This window comes from Erpetoichthys calabaricus, chromosome 10 (assembly GCF_900747795.2).
Source record: "Erpetoichthys calabaricus chromosome 10, fErpCal1.3, whole genome shotgun sequence".
NCBI classification, from domain to species: Eukaryota; Metazoa; Chordata; class Cladistia; order Polypteriformes; family Polypteridae; genus Erpetoichthys; species Erpetoichthys calabaricus.
Window position 1 is genome coordinate 165,856,582 of NC_041403.2, and position 20,656 is coordinate 165,877,237.

At 40.2% G+C, this 20,656-nt stretch overlaps 1 protein-coding gene and 1 long non-coding RNA gene across 3 annotated transcripts in view; both read right to left on the minus strand.

Moving 5' to 3' along the window:
- LOC127529313 (uncharacterized) overlaps nucleotides 1-20,656 on the minus strand; it is a 232,405-nt gene that overhangs the window by 85,285 nt on the left and 126,464 nt on the right. The window lies entirely within an intron of this gene.
- LOC114659762 (ubiquitin-conjugating enzyme E2 variant 1) overlaps nucleotides 1-20,656 on the minus strand; it is a 60,703-nt gene that overhangs the window by 23,711 nt on the left and 16,336 nt on the right. The window contains exons 3-5 of one of the 2 annotated variants that reach the window (XM_051932419.1): nucleotides 17,235-17,326; nucleotides 12,944-13,088; nucleotides 10,780-10,992 (exon numbers count right to left, since the gene is read on the minus strand). In XM_051932419.1, coding sequence (XP_051788379.1) covers nucleotides 10,780-10,992; nucleotides 12,944-13,088; nucleotides 17,235-17,326 — 450 coding nt within the window. Of the gene's footprint in view, nucleotides 1-141; nucleotides 265-10,779; nucleotides 10,993-12,943; nucleotides 13,089-17,234; nucleotides 17,327-20,656 lie in introns of those variants that run through there. The other variant, XM_028812404.2, reaches the window with a different exon arrangement.

Consider the following 20,656-nt stretch of genomic DNA (forward strand, 5'->3'; position numbering starts at 1 on the left):
AGCCAAAAATGTTCGCCGAAACCAAACGAACGAGAGAGGAGCTTTGAACGCAGCACTCTCGTCTGAATACACGATGTCCCGCTTTCATAAACGAAGCCCAAACGCTTTTGCATATAATATCCGATTCGCTCTTTCTCCTACCAGATCCGGCGTCCACCGCCATCTTCTTGCTGCCGCACGGGGACGCGCACGTCACTGTGCGTATAGAGCGGCGCGCGCGCGTGAGAAGAGGAAACGAAACTCCGGAGATTCGCGCATCGTCAGTGAGAGGCGCGCAATGGAACGCCGCAAGGGTCAATCAGTCCTCAGGGGCAAACGCGTTTAACTTTGTCCATACACCTCCGCATCAACACCTTTTCTGTTCTGGCGTGTTGCATTGACCAATTTAAACGTTACGGTGCAATGACAACGCCGGTCTACGCTCAGTCATCCGGCTAACAACAGTTCTTCTTTAGGCCGTGTGGAACTGGCACGTTATCGACGTAAGTACGTCTCGGGATTTTCGTGCAGAGGCGGATTTAATGATTTGGGGTCCCTAAGGGAAAAACAGCAATAGGGGCCCTGGTAAATCCTATTGATCACACTTTTCCGGACGTATTAGTGTGAAGCAGAGGTGGACACATCGTTAATAATGACTCATCCAGTCTGCCGTATATATAAAACTAGCATTTACGTTAATCTCACTCGCTAACTTTTTAAAAGTAGTTGTTCCAAAATTGTTTGAATTGTGAAACTTTTTATTAAAAGCTATTAAGGGCAATGCTCAAATACTCATCAGTAACAGTAATTTTATGCCAGTGTTCTGGCGTGAAGCTGCTTCCTTCTGCACAACTTCTGACCGTGAAATGAAATGCGGGATGTCGCGACAATTTACTGCAAAGATGCGTATCTGTTAGTAAGCTTCTGTATAGGCGTTTAGCAAATCCATTTGTTAAAAGTCCTGCGCACAGCTGAAACTGGTGCTACATAATGATTGAGGCCATGCCAGTATGTTCGCAAAGCCCTGGGGGGAAAAAAAATCCTAAGTAATGTGCAGTCTGCAAAATTCAAGAAAAAGACGCTTTGGCTTATTTTAGGTTCGCCCTGCTGCCCAGGAATTCAGTTACTTGGCACGTTGTCCACATTAAAGGAGCTCGAAACACTTGAAAAAATTGTCTTGCAGCCCTCAAAGTCCTGAAATCAAAATTTAAATTGACGACAAAGGATGGCGATCTGAGCGGCAAGTCTGACAAGTACGGGCATAATCAATTTCTATGGATCTGCTTTTAACATTCGTAAAACGGCGGGCTTCATGCTGATGTACGCACAGAGCCCCCCGAAGTCCCGCTTTCAGGAACCCGCGAAATCCATTGTCTATAAAAATAACTCGCGCAAAATCAGAGTTTTTAAAGTCTTTAAAAATGAGCACGCAAGTCACAGCGGCAAGCAAACAGCAAGAAACATCGACACGTAACTCTCCGCAGACCAACTCTGTTCATACGGTGAAAACCTGCAGTGCTCTCTTTGGATGACACCTTACTACGCTTACCCCACCAACATTTTGTTACGAGCCCCTCATGAGGTACGGGGTATTAAGATATGCAGGCCGACTGCACCTACGCCGGAGGTCCTCCTTTGCCCACTCAGAATGTACGAGGCGGAGGTGACGGTGACAGTGGCGGCCCGCAAAATTTCACAATAAATAATAATAATATCTTGTAAAAATTTGAACCATATGTAAATAAGGGGGCGGCGGAATTTTCCTCCGCCCCGGGCGGTTGACACCCACGCTACGCTACTGGGCGGTGGGTTTCCGATACTCGGGCAGTGGCGACGTATTATCCAGTTGCTTTCTTTTCTCTTTGGCTATTGAATTTATTGCCACATCTTAAAAAGACCCTCTAATACAAAAAATCTAGTATCAAGCTGCAAATTATTTCAAGAACAAAGAAGAAATTACCTTTGGGAGCTGTGTAGCATTATTATTTATTATTATTAATAAAAATAATGCTTTTTGCTTTCCTCCACGTTTTCGTTTTATTACTGCACTTGGGCAACTTTATTTTAGTTTTAAAATCATTAACTTGTTTTCTGTACAACATACTGGTAAGTAATTGACCTTCCATCCCTACAAGCATTCTTTCTTTGCCATGTTGTAAGTTTAGTTTTTTAGCATAGTATTTATTATATCGTCTTATATTATACTTAGCATCTTTGTACTTCGTTTTTGCTTCTGTATGCATACACTCTTATCTATCAATCATACAGTGCCTTTAATCTATTAATTATATAGTACCTTATCTATCTATCCATCTAACATAAAGTGCCTTTCGCTTATTAATTATATAGTACTCTATCTTAGTGTCTTTCATCTATCTAAAATATAGTGCCGTTCACCTATTTATCTGTTATATAGGGCCTTTCACATCCATCTATCGATCTAATCTAAAGTGAAGATGCAAGGACTGCATACAAGCAATGACATAAAACTGTTTTGAATGGCAGACCATTCTCATTACTTCTGAAAAAGCAACTGAAGGGCCAGGACTTGAATTCACATGTAGTCATTAATTTGTGAATCTTTAATTTCAATTTTCCAAAAAAAAAAAAAAAAAAAAAAAGCAAGTGGACGACCCTTTAAGCGAGTTGTAAATTCGGAGTGGTGGCTCTGAGGCTAAGGATCTGCGCTGGTATCCCGAAGGTTGCCGGTTCAAATCCCCGTCACTGCCAAAAGAGATCCTGCTCTGCTGGGCCCTTGAGCAAGAACCTTAACCTGTAATTGCTCCAGAGGCGCTGTGCAATGGCTGACCCTGCGCTCTGACCCCAAGGGGTATGCGAAAACTACCAAATTCCTAATACAAGAAATTGTATAAGGCGAAACAAAGAACAAAAAAAAAAAAAAAATTCCTGCCCGTTTTCCCTGGAAGTGGATATACTCATACCAGTGCATCTGGCGCCCCCTGCTGTGCCAGTTTCACACAGACATTCATTATTATTATTTTTATTATTATTGTTATTTCTCTAATGTTCTTTTTCCGGTCTTCTGTGGTGGCGATCTGCACCCCCACAACCTGATCAAAGCACCGTGCAGTCCCTACATTGATGGATTGAAGGCCAGATGTCCACATGACCATCATCATCTAATTCTTCCACATGAAGCCTGAAAACCATGAGGACTGATTGAGATCATTTACGTTAGGTAGATTGCCCAGTGGGGTCTGGGTGGTCTCATGGCCTCAGAACCCCCTTAGATTTTGTTTTTTCTCTCCAGCCCCTGGAGTTTTTTTTCTGTCCTCTTGGCCATTGGACCTTACTGTATTCTTTGTTACTTAGTATTACCTGAGCTTATTTTCATATTTTCCTTTCTTCGTCTTGTAAAGCACTTTGAACTACATCACTTGTATGAAAAAATGCCATATAAATAAATGTTGTTAGTGTCAGACCTGCCTAATCCAGTAATAGCCATCACAGTGGACGTTAAGGTTAGTGTATTATAAACAGTTAAGATTTGGGCTAACTCAAGGTCAGAGGTTAGAGTTGTTAGTGCGTTGCATAGCCAGACAGACAGTGACATCATCGTCACCACCATGAAAGTGCCTGTTTAAACCTGCAGATGGATGTTTCTCATCTACATTTGCCAAGTACCCCTCGGAGGTGCTGGATGTCTGATGAGGGGCAGGCTGCAGCAAGGACAGTCTGTAATCAGAAGACAAACTCACAAACACACACCGGATAAGTTTAGAACATTTGCACAATCCGGATGAGAACCGGCCCTCTAGCCCAACAAAGCTGGATAGTCCTGTCCACTTAATTGTTCTAAAATAACATCAAGTTTTGAAAGTCCCTGAAGTCCTACTGTCCACCACACTACTTGGTCACTTATTCCATGTGTCTGTGGTTTTCTGCGTGTAGGAAAACGTCCTGTTTGTGTGAAATTTCCCCTTTACAAGTTTCCAGCTGTGTCCCTGTGTCCTTGATGACCTCAATTTAAAGTCACAATCTTGATCCACTATGTTTACTCCCTTTATAATTTTAAACACTTCAATCAGGTCTCCTCTTAATTGTCTTTTGTTTAAACTGTAAAGACTCCGCTCTTTTAATCTTTCCTCATAATTCATCCCCTGTAGCCCTGGAATCAACACAGTGGCTCTTCTCTGGACTTTTTCTAGCACTGCTTTGTCCTTTTTTGTGGCCTGTAAACCAAAACTACACCCAGTACTCCAGATGAGGCCTCACCAGTGTGTTATAAAGCTTCAGCAGAACCTCCTTGGACTTGCACTCCACACATCTCAAGGCGCTATATAATCTAATAGACATGCCAATCCACCTGACATGCAGAGAGAACACGCACAGAGCAATGACAGGCAATGGCCACTTATGGGGCCAGACACTGCTTTTCCATTTTAACAGTTTTCAAGAATAGAAATGCCGAGTCCTCCACTCCTGTTAGCATCTGCCCATGTGGATTAGAATGCAAATATTAAGCTGTCTACTCGCGCCTCAAGCTCCAATTTAGCAGAGCCTGAGAGGATCTGTCAGAAACAATGGAATAAACTGCCCAAATTCAGGTGTGTAAAGCTTGTCAAGACTCACCCACAAAGACATGGAAGCTAACAAAAGGGGCTTCTACAAAGTACTGAATTAAGGGTCTGAGTGTTTCTATAAATGAGATTTCAGTTTTTCATTAAAAAAAAAAAAAACGAACAAAAAACTTGTCACTTTGTAATGATGGGTAATGGAGTGTAGAAAGTGAAGGGGTCCGAGTGTAAAATGGGCCCAGACAGAAAAGAATATCTGTGTGACAGGGGACTGGACTAGTGGACATTGTCTGACACCAGAAGACCCTCAGCACTCACAGCAGCATCCCCCGTGGTCATACAACAGGAGAATCAATCCAAACAGTGATTGGACATCTATGAGGGGGGAAACATTAATGCAAGTGAACAAGAAATGTGAAAAAAGTGAATGCACAGTGTATCTAATTCTAACAGTACACTGCGAGTGGAAAAAATGTGCACAGGTCTTTGCCACCACTTTGCCTTATTTGAAGTGAACTCTGCCATTTCACAATTGTCTTGAAATGATCGGACCGGTTCAGTCCAGTTCATGGTCACAGGATCCCAAAACCTGCCCCAGCAAGTTAAGAACAAGGCAGGAACAAGCTGTGGGCGAAGTTATCAAGGGTGACACACGGACAGGAGCACACGAGACACAACAATAAAATCGATAGAAGGTTCTGTGAGTGGCGGCGCTTGAACACCACGCTTTACTGAATGCTGTAGCAAAACAAAGGCCAGACAATGAAAGCTCAGCATGAAATTAGTGGTGTAGTCAATGAGACACACAAAACAACAACATCTGATTAGACGACCGGCTGGAATAAGAACAACGGCCCTCTGTGGACCTCGATGGCAATAATCGTGTTACCATTTTATTTTGCTTTACCCCACCCACCATTTTACAATATATAATCAATAATAGGAATGTTATTACCAATATATTTATAAATATGTAACAGCAGATTCACGTGATATTTAAAATTGGTATATACATATAATACACAGTAACTATGTTAGAGATGGACGCAAAGATACTGAAATTAATTATAATTATCAATTAATTTAAAACAAGCGGAGGTTATCCAGCCGTCCATTTTCTGAGCCCATCCAGGATTGCTGTATTTTATCAATCCCAGCCAACTTTCATATTCTATTTTTTTTTTTTAAACGAATGCAGACTTTAATTTCTAATATTGTGCTTTTGTATTTAACATATTAGTCAGTATTCTGAATGTATCTGCATCTATCACTGACTTACTGAAAGACGTTTATTTTAAAGGCTTGCATCACAAATGATAAAAATTGCTGTCAGTTCTATTCATCTACTTTCATGTCCGATACAGGGGTGAGGCAAAAACCAGGCCTGGATGGGACGCACAATCACGCACCCACCCATTCACACTCACCCTTAGCCCATTTAGAAATAAATTCAGAACATCTTAGCGAGAAGCAGGCCTGGCATAAATGCTCATTTATAATTGCTATTTCAAGTTTTCATTAAGTATCAGTTTAAATTTTATAAAAAGAAATATTTATAAATGTAACAGATGACTACTATAAAATTATAGTATCTTTGTTAATGCTTTTAGCCATGGAAGAGCACCCTCAGTACCTAATATGGCGTGTTTGACTGAGCAGCCAGTGATAATCCCGCGACCACGTTAACCATTCGGCCAGACATCTTGTTGAACCAGACGTGGCTTCGTTCTTGACAGCTGAAATCAGTCCAATTTCATACTCTAGTTAAAGTTAAAAAAAATTATATATATGAAAAAGTGCTTCTGAGTGAGCTGGAAAGCAGTTTAGTTCTTCAAGTATTAGTATTAGTCTTTTTCTTTTTTTTTTTAGGTAAATCAATCCCTTGATTTTAAGCAATGGCAACCATATCTTCTTTCATGGCTTTGGCTCCAATGCTTGTGGCATTTAAGGAGTGCTAAATTCAAGAGGTAGATGGAGTAACTGAGCACTGGACCAAAACCAGTGGATTCTGCTGGGTTACTGGGATTTCAGGGCCCACTTCATGTCATCAGCCCTCGGCTTCTCTCCTGTAAGGCCCTGAATGAGGTTCTCTAACCGTCGCCAAAAGCCGAGTTTCTCCAAAGGATAATTGAGCCAACCTGGCAAAGAGACGGAAAAATGGAAATGATGAAAACACACAGTTAGTAATGTGCCACAAAAGAAAAACAGAACACAGGGCCTATCAATAGTATTCACCTACTTAGGAAGTGTTCACATTTTCTTGTTATACAACACTGGATCACAGTGGAGTTAATTTGGCTTTTTTGATGGTAATCAACAGGAAAAAAAAAAAAAAAAGACTCTAAGGTTAAAGTGAAAGCAGTTCTCTGCAAAGTGGTCTAAATTAATTACATCTGCAGATATAAAGCCCAAAATAACCAACTGCACAAGTATTTCAAGTGTAGCCATGGTAGCCTTGCGTCTTTTGTTTACAGGCCTCTCTCTCTCTCTCTGTCTATCAGCTTTGCACATCTGGACTCTGACATTTTTTTTTTTCCTCCCATTTGTGTTTGCAAAACATCTGAAGTTCCATCAGGCTGCAAGAGAATTTTAAGTGAACAGCTTTTGTCAAGTCCAGCCATATGTCCTCACTTGGACCGAAGTCTGTGCCCATATTTATCAAGTGTTTACCAGTAGGAAAACATTCATAACTGGCCAAAAAAAAAAAAATCTCAGCATAATGCAAATGTGGAATTTCATCAACTTTCCTAATTTGGGAAACTTCTCATGAGTTTCACAGGAGGATGGGGGAGCTTGTGAGCTGACCGACCTTCTTTAGGACCTGCCCGAAGATGACGAGATCGGCACACATATTCCAGGAAAGGAAGAATGTTTTGGAAACGCCAGACAACAGTGAACTCATTAAAAGACATGACAGACACGGACTAATATTCATAACAAATCTTCTACATCACATGATCACTCCACCAATGCAAACAAGCCATGCCCTGTTAGCCAAAACGAAAGTGTTGGTACTGTTACGTTATTCTGGCCACATGGAAATTCAGCTTTGCAATAGCAGTGCCTGGGGTATGCTGCAATCAACCTCGTCTCAAAATTTAGCACCAAATTTTAAACACCCTTGCAAGGCATGAAGTAATAATGCAGATTTAGATGGATAGATAGATAGATAGATAGATAGACAGATAGCGTAGTTGGCAGGATTAGATACTTTATTAATCCCAAGGGGAAATTCACATACTCTAGCAGCAGCATACTGATACAAAAAACAATATTAAAAAGAGTGATAAAAATGCAGATATAACAGACAGTAACTTTGTATAATACTTTGTCTTTTATTTTTGTTTTCTTCATCATGTAAAGCACTTTGAGCTGCATTATTTGTATGGGAATGTGCTGTATAAATAAATATTGTTGTTATAATGTTAACGTTTACCCCCCCCCCCCCCGAGTGGAATTGAACAGTCGCATAGTGTGAGGGAGGAACGATCTCCTGAGTCTGTCAGTGGAGCAGGACGGTGACAGCAGTCTGTTTATTTCACCATCACTCCACATGAAGTAATGTTAAGGCAAGCTGCATTCGTGCAAATCACTGGTTTTTCTGGAGTTGTTGGAGTGACGGGCGGCACACACATCAAGATCACTGCCCCAAGCGTGGATGAGCACACGTATTTGAACTACAAGCGCTATCACTATAACAGCACACAGGGGGTCACTGCATTGTAGTAGTCAGCATATTACGCTGAAGAGAAGCAGGGCTGGAAGGGTGACTGACAGCAAACTGTGTGTGTGTGTGTGCGTGCGTGTCTCAGGTAAATTAGAAACCTGCTAGACTGCACCTTGAAATCTCACTTCTTAATAAAACATATACATGTCCTGCAGTGGGTTTTAGTCACATCTTCCTTCTGTGTGTCTTCGGTGAATGAGCTATTGAAGTTTGCCCAACTGATAACGTCACAAGGAAATTAAAGTCAAGATGTCTAGCATGGAGAAAAACAAAAAGGGACACAATCACCTTAAAACAAAAATCAGACTTTGTGTGAACTAAACACATGTATCCGGGTCAGTGTCACTAATAGGTGAAGCCAATCACAAATCCAAATTTCCATTTGAAGAAAAACTTAAATATTTATCTATATTCCCGTCCATCTCAGGCAATCTGCATGAACTACATAATTTAATGCACAGCTGTACAACATATGAAACTAATTTTTTTACACAAAGACATCAGTTCTCTAACTTTTTTTACCCTCTGTATTATGGCTTTCATTACTGTGGATTAGTTTTGTTTTTTTTTTTTTATTTAAATAAAGTTGAAGACGAAGACAGTGTATCTTGGATTAGTGCCAGCCAGAAAAGTCTACCAGGGTAACAGCCAAACACCTCACACATCCTTACATAAGCTTTTCATTTCTGGATTCTTTCATCAATCAGTAGGACACAGTTTGTATTCCGCAGACAAAGTGGACTCCTTATATGAAACAATTAATTGGCATCCTGTATGGTTACTGGGCATTGATGTGCCCAGGTTGTGCAGGGGTGGAGGGCTTTGCAGTTATTGCAGCACAGGGGCTACAAACTGAAGAAATTAACTCAGAAAGTTGGATTAAGGGTGTATGTGTATATAAAAAATGCTAAGGGTTGTCCGTCTGTTAATCAACAGCTTATGATTTGCTATGTGCACCAATAAATTGGAGAGGCAGGCTGCCCTGGCCTCACAATCAGGCCTCTAGTCATTCTCGTGATAAATGGCAGTGTAGGCACACACCAGGACAGGAAGTGAACTGTGGTGACATCTCCCAGAGTGAAGCACATTGCACAGGCCAATCAGATGTGCATCAACTACAAGATACACAATGTAGGCACAGCAAACACCGTCAGCTGCCTGCACAAGTGTTTATAGCAGACTAATTCTTTTCTTTGCAACCTAAAGACATACATTACACTCCGAATCCAAAACAAAGTCTTACACTCTGTAATACCACAAGAAACAAAAGGATCCACATCCTCTGCTCAATTTTCTTCTTCTTTCGTCTGCACCCGTTAGGGGTCGCCACAGCAGATCATCTTCTTCCATATCTTTCTGTCCTCTACATCTTATTCTGTTACACCCATCACCTGCATGTCCTCTCTCACCACCTCCATAAACCTCCTCTTAGGCCTTTCTCTTTTTTGGCAGCTCGATCCTTAACATTCTTCTCCCAAAATATTCAGCATCTGTCTTCTGTACATGTCCAAACCAATGCAATGTCGCCTCACTGACTTTGTCTCCCAATCGTCCAACCTGAGCTGACCCTCTAATTTCCTAATTTCTAATCCTGTCCATCCTCATCTCACTCAATGCAAATCTGAGCATCTTCAACACTGCCACCTCCAGCTCTGTTTCCTGCTTTCTGGTCAGTGCCACCGTCTCCAACCCATAAAACATAGCTGGTCTCGCTAGCGTCCTGTAGACCTTCCCTTTCATTCTTGCTGATACCAGTCTGTCACAAATTACTCCCGACACTCTTCTCCACCCACTCCACCCTGCCTGCACTCTCTTCTTCACCTCCCTCTCTTCCACACTTCCCATTACTCTATACTGTTGATTAATGTCGAGCCAAAAGCAGTTGCACCGATGAGGAACAAGAAACTATGAGACTGCAGGACACTGGCGTACATATCGCAGAGAGAGGTCAGCCTGAATATAGAGCCACCTGAGCAGCTCGCTAACACTGTGGCCCATCACCTTTAAAGGCAGTCTCCACGCTACAGGGTGCATGGCATGAATTTAAAGAGCAACTTTCAGAGGAACTCTGTGATAGTAAGAAGGAAAAAGAAGCACATGAAACACCTTTCATCAAAAACCAGCAGTCCAATTGTTTCCTGGTATAAATACATTTCATTAAAAGAGCAAATGAGATTAGTATTGTCAAGAGTTTCATCTTGCAGTCAAAACCAAACCTCATAAAAAAAGCCAAACCTCATAAAAGAAGGGAAGTGTTTATGTTTTTATGTTTTGCTGGCCTTTGTTAAGAAGCTATCACATAGCAGCACCATTTTACCCAAGGAGAGCTTCTTGCAAAATCTGTAATCCTTTCAGACATTAAAGAAAACACAAAACTATAATCTGGAACAACAGATCAATAGGACAGTCCTTCTAAATGCATTCAAATAGAAAAATGTGCCAATTCTATAATTATGTTCTCATGTACAAATTTCATATTGGCACAATATATTGAATCACAGGTCTATTTTCATCGTGAGGAGCACAGCTGCTCACCTGTAGTGATGCAGAAGTAGGTCTCATGTGGCGAGATATGATGGATGCGATGGTGCTTCCTGGGTAAGATGATATGCAGATCTTGGAGAAGTGTCACAAATCTGGGTAGGCCAAAGTAGGTATGTGACCACTTGTGGATCTGGTTTGTGAGAGTCACAAAGATAGCGAAAGCAAATATATAGCACTCCCAGGAATAGGTATGAGAGATCTCCGCTGCAAAAGCAAGACACACAGTGCTTTATTGAGGATAGCAGTTATTTACAATTCATTAAAATGATTTTGGTGTGTGAGGCAGAATATACCCAGCCTTCATGCCTTAAGTGTGAAGGAAAAAATGCTTTTTATCTCACTAAAGACACTTACTTGGAATTACATTTGTTTTTCCGGCACATTTATTGGCATACTTTTTTAAAACAATATTAAACAATTTCAGATATGCTAATTTTATAAGTACCAAGATGTATGCATATACAGATGTACAGTGCCAATAATAGGTATTCACCCCCTTGGAGGTTTTCCAATTTTAGTATATTAAAATATTAAAACTGATCGAGACTCTTTCATGTCAAATTGAAAACTAATCTCTGCAAAGAGGTCTAAATAATTAATATATTAAGTTATTTAAAATAATTATTAAAATTAACAATGCACACATGTATTCCCTCTTTAATATCCATCCATCCATTTTCCAACCCGCTGAATCCGAACACAGGGTCACAGGGGTCTGCTGGAGCCAATCCCAGCCAACACAGGGCGCAAGGCAGGAACCAATCCCGGGCAGGGCGCCAGCCCACCGCAACCCTCTTTAATATGACACCCCTAAATCATTACTGGGACCACTTAGTTTTAAAACTCACATAATAAGTTCAATGGAGGTCACCTGTTTGGGGTTTCAGTTGATTGTGGTATAAATGCACCTGACTGTAGAAGGTCCCATTTGTAATGAGTCAGTATGGTGGCCTAATCTGCACAATGGAGATAAAAACTCTCTAAGCAACTCCGTGAAAAGGGGATTGAAAAGTCCAAGTCAAGGTATGGAGCCTAAAAATATCCAAGTCACTAAATATTCATACTTCTTCTTGGAGACAAATAAAGTTCCATCTATCCATCCAGTTAATTCAGTCATTAGGAAATGTAAATAGAATGGTGGAGCTGTAAATCTGCCTAGAGCAGGCCATCCAGAAAAAGTGAGTGATATGCAAGAAGACGACGAGTAAACGAGATCACTAAGAGACCTCAGAGAACTCTGAAGGAGTTACAAGCTACAGTGGGAAAGACTGGAGACATGAAGTAGACAACTGTTACTGGGATTCTTCACTACTCTCAGCTTTATGGGAGAGGGGGAAAAGGAAAAAAAAAATGCACAGGACATCTCACCTAGACTCTACCAGAAGGTAAATGGGAGACATGGAAGATGTCTAGAAGAAGGTTCTAGGGCATGATGGGACCAAAATGGATCTTTCTGACCACCAGGCTAAACATCTTTTTACACTACACGTTATCAAAAACACATCATCCCCAACATGAAGTATGGTGGTTGCAGCATCAGGCTCTGAAGATAACTCTTTTTAACAGGCACTGGAAGGCTTGTGATGATAGAGAGGAGGATGGATGCAGTCTGCAATAAACCTGCACCTTGGGAGAAGAAAGAAAGCTCAAGCATAGAGTCAAAGCTACACAGGAATGGCTTCAAAACAACCATGTTAATGTTCTGGAATGACCAGGTCAGAGCCCAGATCTCACTCCAACTGAGAATTTGTGGCTGGACCTGAAAAAGGCTGTTCAACTCAGGATCCCCATATAACATAACAGAGCTTGAGCAGTTCTGCAAAGACGAAATTGGGGACTGCTGAAGTGCTCAACTGATAGAGAAAGAGAAAGAAACAGAGATAGATGTAAACACACCCACTCAAGGCTATCATGGCTGCCAAAGATGCATCTACTCAATAATGACTTGAATATTTATGAATTTATTTAATTTTTATATTTGTAATTAATAGAGATTACTTTGTAGAGATCCATTTCACTTTGATGTCAAGGAGTCTTTTTCTGTATATCAATGTCAAAATTAAATCCACGGTGATTTAACGCTACATAAAAATAAAATGTGGAAACTTCCAAAGGGGTGAAGACTTTTAACAGGCACAGTACATACAAGACTTACCTGGTGAGAGAGAAACAAATTTCAAGGCCATGTTTGCTAAAGGCACAACTGTCAGCATACAATTGTCACCATTTGTTTCAATGAAGTCATGCCGGGTAATAGCTGTGGGGTCAATGTGGTGCTCACGGAAAGGTCGAATGAATGCCTAAATATTAAAAAGAAATAAAAAAAGATGGAGAGAGATTTATAAATAACCAGAACTGGTCAGTACGCTTGGATTAGACAAATACATTTTACATCTCTGCTTCTGCAGTAAGTTAAAAAACATGGCGTGTTCATAAAGGTACTTTTCCTACACAAAGCTGTGATTTTTAGTAGTAAGGGCAATATTTTATCATGTAGAATGAAGTAGGAAAAAAATTACATCTTGATGAAAACATGTATGTATGTCTGACCTACTGTAGGTTTGATATAGTAAGGACACAAATGAGACAGTCAGTCAGTCATTTACTAACCCGCTTATTTCTGAACAGGGTCGAGAGGGGTGCTGGAGCCCAGCTCAGCTAGCACAGAGCGCAAGGCAGGAACAATTCCCTGGACAGAGTGCCAGTCCATTGCAGAGCAAACACACACCAATCACACACTAGGGCCAATTTAATGTTGCTAATTCACCTAACCTGCATGTCTTTGAAACCGGAGCACCTGGAGGAAACTCCACACATGGAGGATCTGGGACGCCAACCCTGGTCTACTTACTGTGAGACAGCAGTGCTACCACCGTGCCACCCCACAAATGAGTGCAAACCAAAATCATTCATCTCTGCAGAGCACAATCTGTTGCGGTGAGATATTACGACGTGTCAGTTGGTTGGTAGCATTACAAATCTAATAACTGGACTAAGTTACAACTGAACATTTTTGAGTTATCTCCACATCCCGATGTATACCTGTCATTCTGAAAAAGTGATCAAATTGTGTTCAGGAATACCTAAAACAGGTAAAATTTGTTGAGAACTCAAAATTTTCACTCTGGTACATACATTGCCTTATATATGTTGGTGAACCAAAAAAAAAACATGTGGTAGGTGTCACACAACAGAACTGAGATTCAGGTAAGACAGTCATTTGAATGTGTTAAGAATACGATCACATGACAATATGATACAACACTGTTACTCGGTACACAGAGAATGTCACATGTTACACAAACCTAACATTAATAATCTTCCCATGCTGTAATACAGACCTCTACACTGTCATACAGATAATGAATGTCCTCCTGTGGGATGTCAGTCCATGCAGCTTTGGGCTGGAGGTGCAACTGGTTGCCCTAGCCATAATCATACATATACAGTTAGGGAGGGGTCTGGCTAGAGGAGCGATCAAACACCGTGTAGGGTGACAATGCATTGTACTCATGGAATGTAGGCAGGCACTGTCTTGCTGAAACAACACTTCTCCCATTTCGTACAGGAACAGGACTGACTGGCTGTCATGTCCAGTGGTGACTAATGTCTCTAACACAAACACCAAACACGAACAAGCTCTGTAGCCAATACCACCCTTCACCATGATGCCTGGGTGTGTTGGGTACGCACAATGAATGTAGCCCCTTGCATACACAATCATCACTCATCCTCCGGCAGAATGTGCTTTAATCACAAAAAATGACAGACTGACATTCCTTTTTCCAATCAGCCTGCTTGAGACAACACTGCAGACGTGTGTGGCAGTGAAGACGAGTAATTAGCAGTCATGCCAGGAGAATGTGTGACCACAGTCAAGAAGACAATTGCACATCATCTGTGTAGACACTTCTGCTGTGACAGTGGGTCTGATTGATTATACTAACCATGAAAAACCCACAGCAAAAACTTCTGGATTGGAAAACACAGTACTGCTGCAGCTGCTGTCAATAACAGGCTTGCAGGTGGCAGTAAGATGAGCCGTGCTCAGTTTTATATTGAAAGTCATTAATATTTGGATGCAGCATGTTCAGCTTGTAGGGGCGGCACGGTGGCGCAGTGGGTAGCGCTGCTGCCTCGCAGTTGGGAGACCTGGGGACCCGGGTTCGCTTCCCGGGTCCTCCCTGCGTGGAGTTTGCATGTTCTCCCCGTGTCTGCGTGGGTTTCCTCCGGGCGCTCCGGTTTCCTCCCACAGTCCAAAGACATGCAGGTTAGGTGGATTGGCGATTCTAAATTGGCCCTAGTGTGTGCTTGGTGTGTGGGTGTGTTTGTGTGTGTCCTGCAGTGGGTTGGCACCCTGCCCAGGATTGGTTCCCTGCCTTGTGCCCTGTGTTGGCTGGGATTGGCTCCAGCAGACCCCCGTGACCCTGTGTTCGGATTCAGCGGGTTGGAAAATGGATGGATGGATGGATGTTCAGCTTGTAGTATCCACGAATGGAATACGCCTAACAAACACTTACTTGATTCCTTGTTTAATGTCACCAGCATTCACAATGTCTCATCATGAAGATGTTGGAACAGATTGAATTATTTCTGTTGTCCACTTAGGTAGGATGATGAAACTTACTGTAATGGGCAGTGATATGGACAAATTCAGTCCGCATTTCACGCATTTCAATGTCTTGATCACACATTTTAGTTTTAATTGTACTGTGCACCATTTTTCACCAGGATACCACCATTTTCATTATGTCTGCTGGAACCACCCTTCTAATGCACCAATCATTAGAACATTAGAACACTCCAGATGAGAACAGGCCATTCAGCTCAACAAAGCTCGCCAGTCCTATCCACTTACTTTTTCCAAAAAACATCAAGTCAATTTTGAAAGTCCCTAAAGTCTTACAGTCCACCATACTACTTGGTTGCTTATTCCAAGTGTCTATCGTTCTTTATGTAAAGAAAAATTTCCTAATGTTTGTGCAAAATTTACCCTTAACAAGTTTCCAACTGTGCCCCCGTGTTCTTGATGAACTCATTTTAAAATAACAGTCTCGATCCGCTGGAATAATTCCCTTCAGAATTTAAAAAACTTCAATAATGTCACCTCTTAATTTTCTTTTGCTTAAACTCTATAGGCTCAGCTCTTTTAATCTTTCCTCATAATTCAACCCCTGTAGCCCTAGAATCAGCCTAGTCGCTCTTCTCTGGACCTTTTCTAGCGTTGCTATGTCCTTTTTTGTAGCCTGGACAACAAAACTGCACACAGTACTCAAGATAAGGCCTTACCAGTGTGATATAAAGGTTGAGCAGATCCTCCTGTGACTTGTACTCCACACACCGTGCTATATAACCAAACATTTTTTTAGCCTTCTTAATGGCTTCTGAACACTGACGGTAAGTCAATAGCTTAGAATCCACTACGAATCCTAAATCCTTCTCATAAGGTGAACTCTCGATTTTATGACCGCCCATTGTGTATTCATAATACGGACTTGTACATATGGGGCTGTACAAAATCATGTCTCCAGTTGTGGATGCCCTCCTCTTCCCATCATCAACACAGATGGACTGCCATCACCTCCCATCCATTTTGCTCATTAGCTTGGTAGAAAGATAATCCTGCTTTACAAAGGCCCACAATACTCCAACTATGGTTTGTATTTTTTGTTGCATGTCACTGTGTACTTTGCTTCAACTAGATGGATGAATCGATGCACTTGCAGTGTGTAACGTGTTGTGCTTCTAGGCAGAAGTGCAACTTATGACAAACTGAGCTGTATTTTATTGTAGCTCATACAGTATATTGAAAGCTTTGGCTGCCCTTTTTAAATCAACACCGTCTTCAATCCTCTCCAGTTTATTTTTTGATATTGTTTACTTTTGCTCACATATCTGTTTTGAAGATGTCACTACTTTTTAAGATGGGAGATAACTGCTGTTATACAAGTTATTCTAGTACCTTCTACGAGGACACTCATGTGTTCTTTATCAGGGGTTGTCAAACTGCCTGTACTCAATAAGATCAAACCAAACTTAAAATTCTCTTTAAATCTACTTTTCATGATTTCTCAAATCGACACAGCTCCAGTTCAGAGTAATAGGTAATTTTATATTTTATTCACAGTGCAATTTTTCTTAAGCTATGCATGAATAATATAGGATATCCTTAATGGAACTGAATTGATACCGCTTTTAAGATTGAAGTAGCGTTTGTTAGCCTTTAGATTTTCTTAATACTGTAAATAGGATATGAAATATTCATCCATTTTCTAACCTGTTTGTTCAGTTCTTGTTTGCTGGTAACCAGGGCATTTACATAATTTACTATAGCACCATGTTGTCTTTTCTTATTATATGGCTGTGAAATCAGTCCATTATTCTTCGAGAAAAAAAAACAATACAAAGTTACAAAGATATTGTGGAGAAAAAAAAAGTATATATACCTTTCCAAAAACTGGAACCTCAACAGACCCCCACGTGTCTGCACCCCAATGCACTAGGCCAGAGGCAAAGTCTGCTGAGAGAATTCCTGCAACTACAAGAAAAAAGGAAATCAAAAAAGTATAAAACAGTAATCAACATCCAATGTTATAACCACTGAGAACAAAAAATAATTTTCTTTATACTTACAGAAGGTGATTTGCAATTGAACTAAAAACATATGTGCAATGCCAAAGAACATATTATCATATGTTCTCTCTGAGTATTCCTGTTCATAGTTGAAGTCATATTTTACAAATACCATTCAACTGATTGCTCCACTCCCCCCCCATCCCCCCCATTAAAAGTGGGTAAGAAGCAGGATGGTAACTCAGTAGTTGGCACGGCTGCCTTCCAGATCTAGTGTCCTGGGATCAAATCCTGCACCAGTGAATTGTCCATGTGGTGTCTGCGCCAATTGAATTATTTTCTTTCACAGTCAGTTTTCTTGTGTTTAAAAGGGAAGAGCTAAGGCTAAATGAACATCACTACCCATCCACAAACTTTATTTGTGTTCATTCAGTGCAAAAAGGAAACACCTGGCAGGCAACTGTGTTAATACTTGATGGGTTGGGGACTTGACAGCAAATACGTGCAGAAATAAAAGGCAGCTTTATGTGAATGGCAGACATATTTATTTATACATTACACACATCTAAACCATAACACTTTTTGTCATTGGACATCAATCCTGAAAGAGAACCAAAGTAAAATCCTTTGCCAGATTATAGAGAGTCTAATCCTACATTAAAAAGGGACAATAAATTAAATTGTAAAACTTATGTAATCAGCTATCCATTTTTGATGGCCACTTATGAAGCTGGCATCCATGGCAGCAGCATCAGGCAAAAGGAAGGAACCAAAATCTGATAACTTAACTCTCATACAGGCATTGTTTATGAGTCACCGATTTACTTAAAATACATTTCGTTATGATGAGGGAGATACCCATTCATTTCTAATACAGTAAAACAATGTGCAGCCTGAAAAGTTTTAAGTAATGGCCCATTAAAAATGACTTCTTACATTATTTTTTAACAAGTTGGTAGCTATAGCTAAAAATGTCCGACCAGCACATACTAAATATGTGCAATGATGAGCTGCCTACAGAAGGTTCATTAGCACATTCATTCACAACCTAAGACTTAATTCAGGTAATTTTTCTATTTGTAAAAATTCATATCATAAACTGGTCAATATTCATGGGTTTACAAACAAGACTTTTAAAATGCTTATATTTCAAAAGAATGATGGCACTCTGTAGGACGTTTACAAAATCTGGGAAAGGTCCAATATTATGAAATGTCTTTGCAGGAGAACATCTTGTTTTGCAGACAAATATAAGCAGGTGCAGGATGCCATTTAACCAGATAACAGTGAGTGGAAGTGGTTTATACAGCAAAAGGCGTAACACTGGCAACTGTTTGGAGATACAGCTGCTAAAAATAAATAAATGCTGTGCAGAATGCAAAATACAGCGAGCTGTAAAGTCACTAATAAATTCTGAGTACACCCTTTGCTGTTTGGCTAATGAGGAAAGGCATAAGTGATCTTTGAGTAACCACTTTCCACATACACAACCACAAGATCTTTATCATCACTATGTGCAATCCGTCATGTTTTTCTAGCTAGCTTAACTGAAAATGGCACCTTCATTTCTTTGGCTATTGTGAATAAAATGTGTTTCTAACTCATCACTGGCAAAATTAACATTTTTTCAGTTTATTGACTGAAGAATTGTAATCCAACCCCATTCACTAAATTGTATCTTGTTTTATATAGGCACATGCATCTTCATAAATTGATTTGGCTTACTGAAGAAGCTGTTCCTCTTGGTTATGAAAGAAGACCACTGAGAAATCATTCTCTCATTTACATGAACACACAAATACAAGAGATTACTCAAGACCATTACAGTTTTGCTGGTGGGAGACTCTTGTGTGACGACAGCAACTTCAAGACTAAAGTGACATCATGGTCTTCACCCAATATGGAAATGTCCCGATTACCTCCCATGGGTGCACGTGGTCAGACTCATTTTAATGTTGTACAACTCTGAGATATATTAGATACATTTCTGCTGTTCTTTTTTTGTACTTTAGATAGTCAATGACACAATTGTGTTTTCCAATAACACATGGCGCACACACACGTGATCCATATCCAGCCAGTATGAGATTAAAACAGATCTCTTTTTTACACTCCACATCTACTCTATAAAAAGTTTATTATGTACTCATCCAAGTCTGGCTTGGTCTTTTTATTTTAGTTCTGAATGAATGGAAAGGGTTTATATAAAAAAAAAAAAAAAAAAAAAACACCACACACACCCTGCAGGATGTGACAGAATCATACAAGACAATAATTTCAATCTAGACTTCAGAATGTTAAACAGATTAAACTTGTACTCTTAATAATGCATCTCCATTTGCATACAAAAATACATTAATTTTCATTCTGTAATTTTTAGCATGCTCATCATTCACCTGAAAATTAGGTATTGAAAATTAGCCAGTAATTAAATGTAGACAAGCTCTCAGAACACTTGTGAAACCATCCTGTTCAGTTCCAAACTGCTACAAAACAGAATTGAGTGGCTAATGTAAAAGGTGTTAATAGACTGAAAGTGAAAACAGTAATTGTTTGAATTTAAAAAAAAAAAAAAATTTATATATTATATATATATACCTCAGCTTAATACTTTCAAACGTTTCACAACAACACACGTCATGTTACCACATATTCCCAATGTTCAGTCAATTAGTGTATCTACTTTATTACCATAAGTGGTAATGTTAGAATAATACTGCTGGAGTATGTGAATTTCCTCTTGGGATTAATAAAGTATCTATCTAATAGTTAAGAGACAGACTGATTTCAGCCTTTAATGACTATATCAGGTTTTCAGAGGGTTGACATATCACTTTGTTAGTATTTGATGGCTTTGTCTTTTAATTGCTAAGCTTGAATCAAACGCTTGGGGTTACTTTCCACAATATGTGGCAGGAATATTTGCTGATTCTTACAGAACTGATGTAAGTAGGTTAGGATTGTGGGCCTCCTTGCTTGAATTCTCTTTTTCTGTTCAGCCCACAAATTTCTTGTGGGATTCAGGTCAAGGCTTTGTGACGGCCACTCCAATACTTTCCCCTTGTCGTCTTTAAGCCAATTTGTTACAACTTTGGTTTAGTGTTATTATCCTGCTGGAAGACAACTTTGCAACCAAGTTTGAACTTTCTGGCTGGTGTCTTGAGGTGTTGCTTCAGAATTTCTACATCAGAATCCTCCTTCCTCGTGATGCCATTTATTATCTGATGTGCCCCAGTCCCTTTACCAGGTAAACAGCAGCATACTATGATGCTGCTACCCTATGCTTCATAGTTGG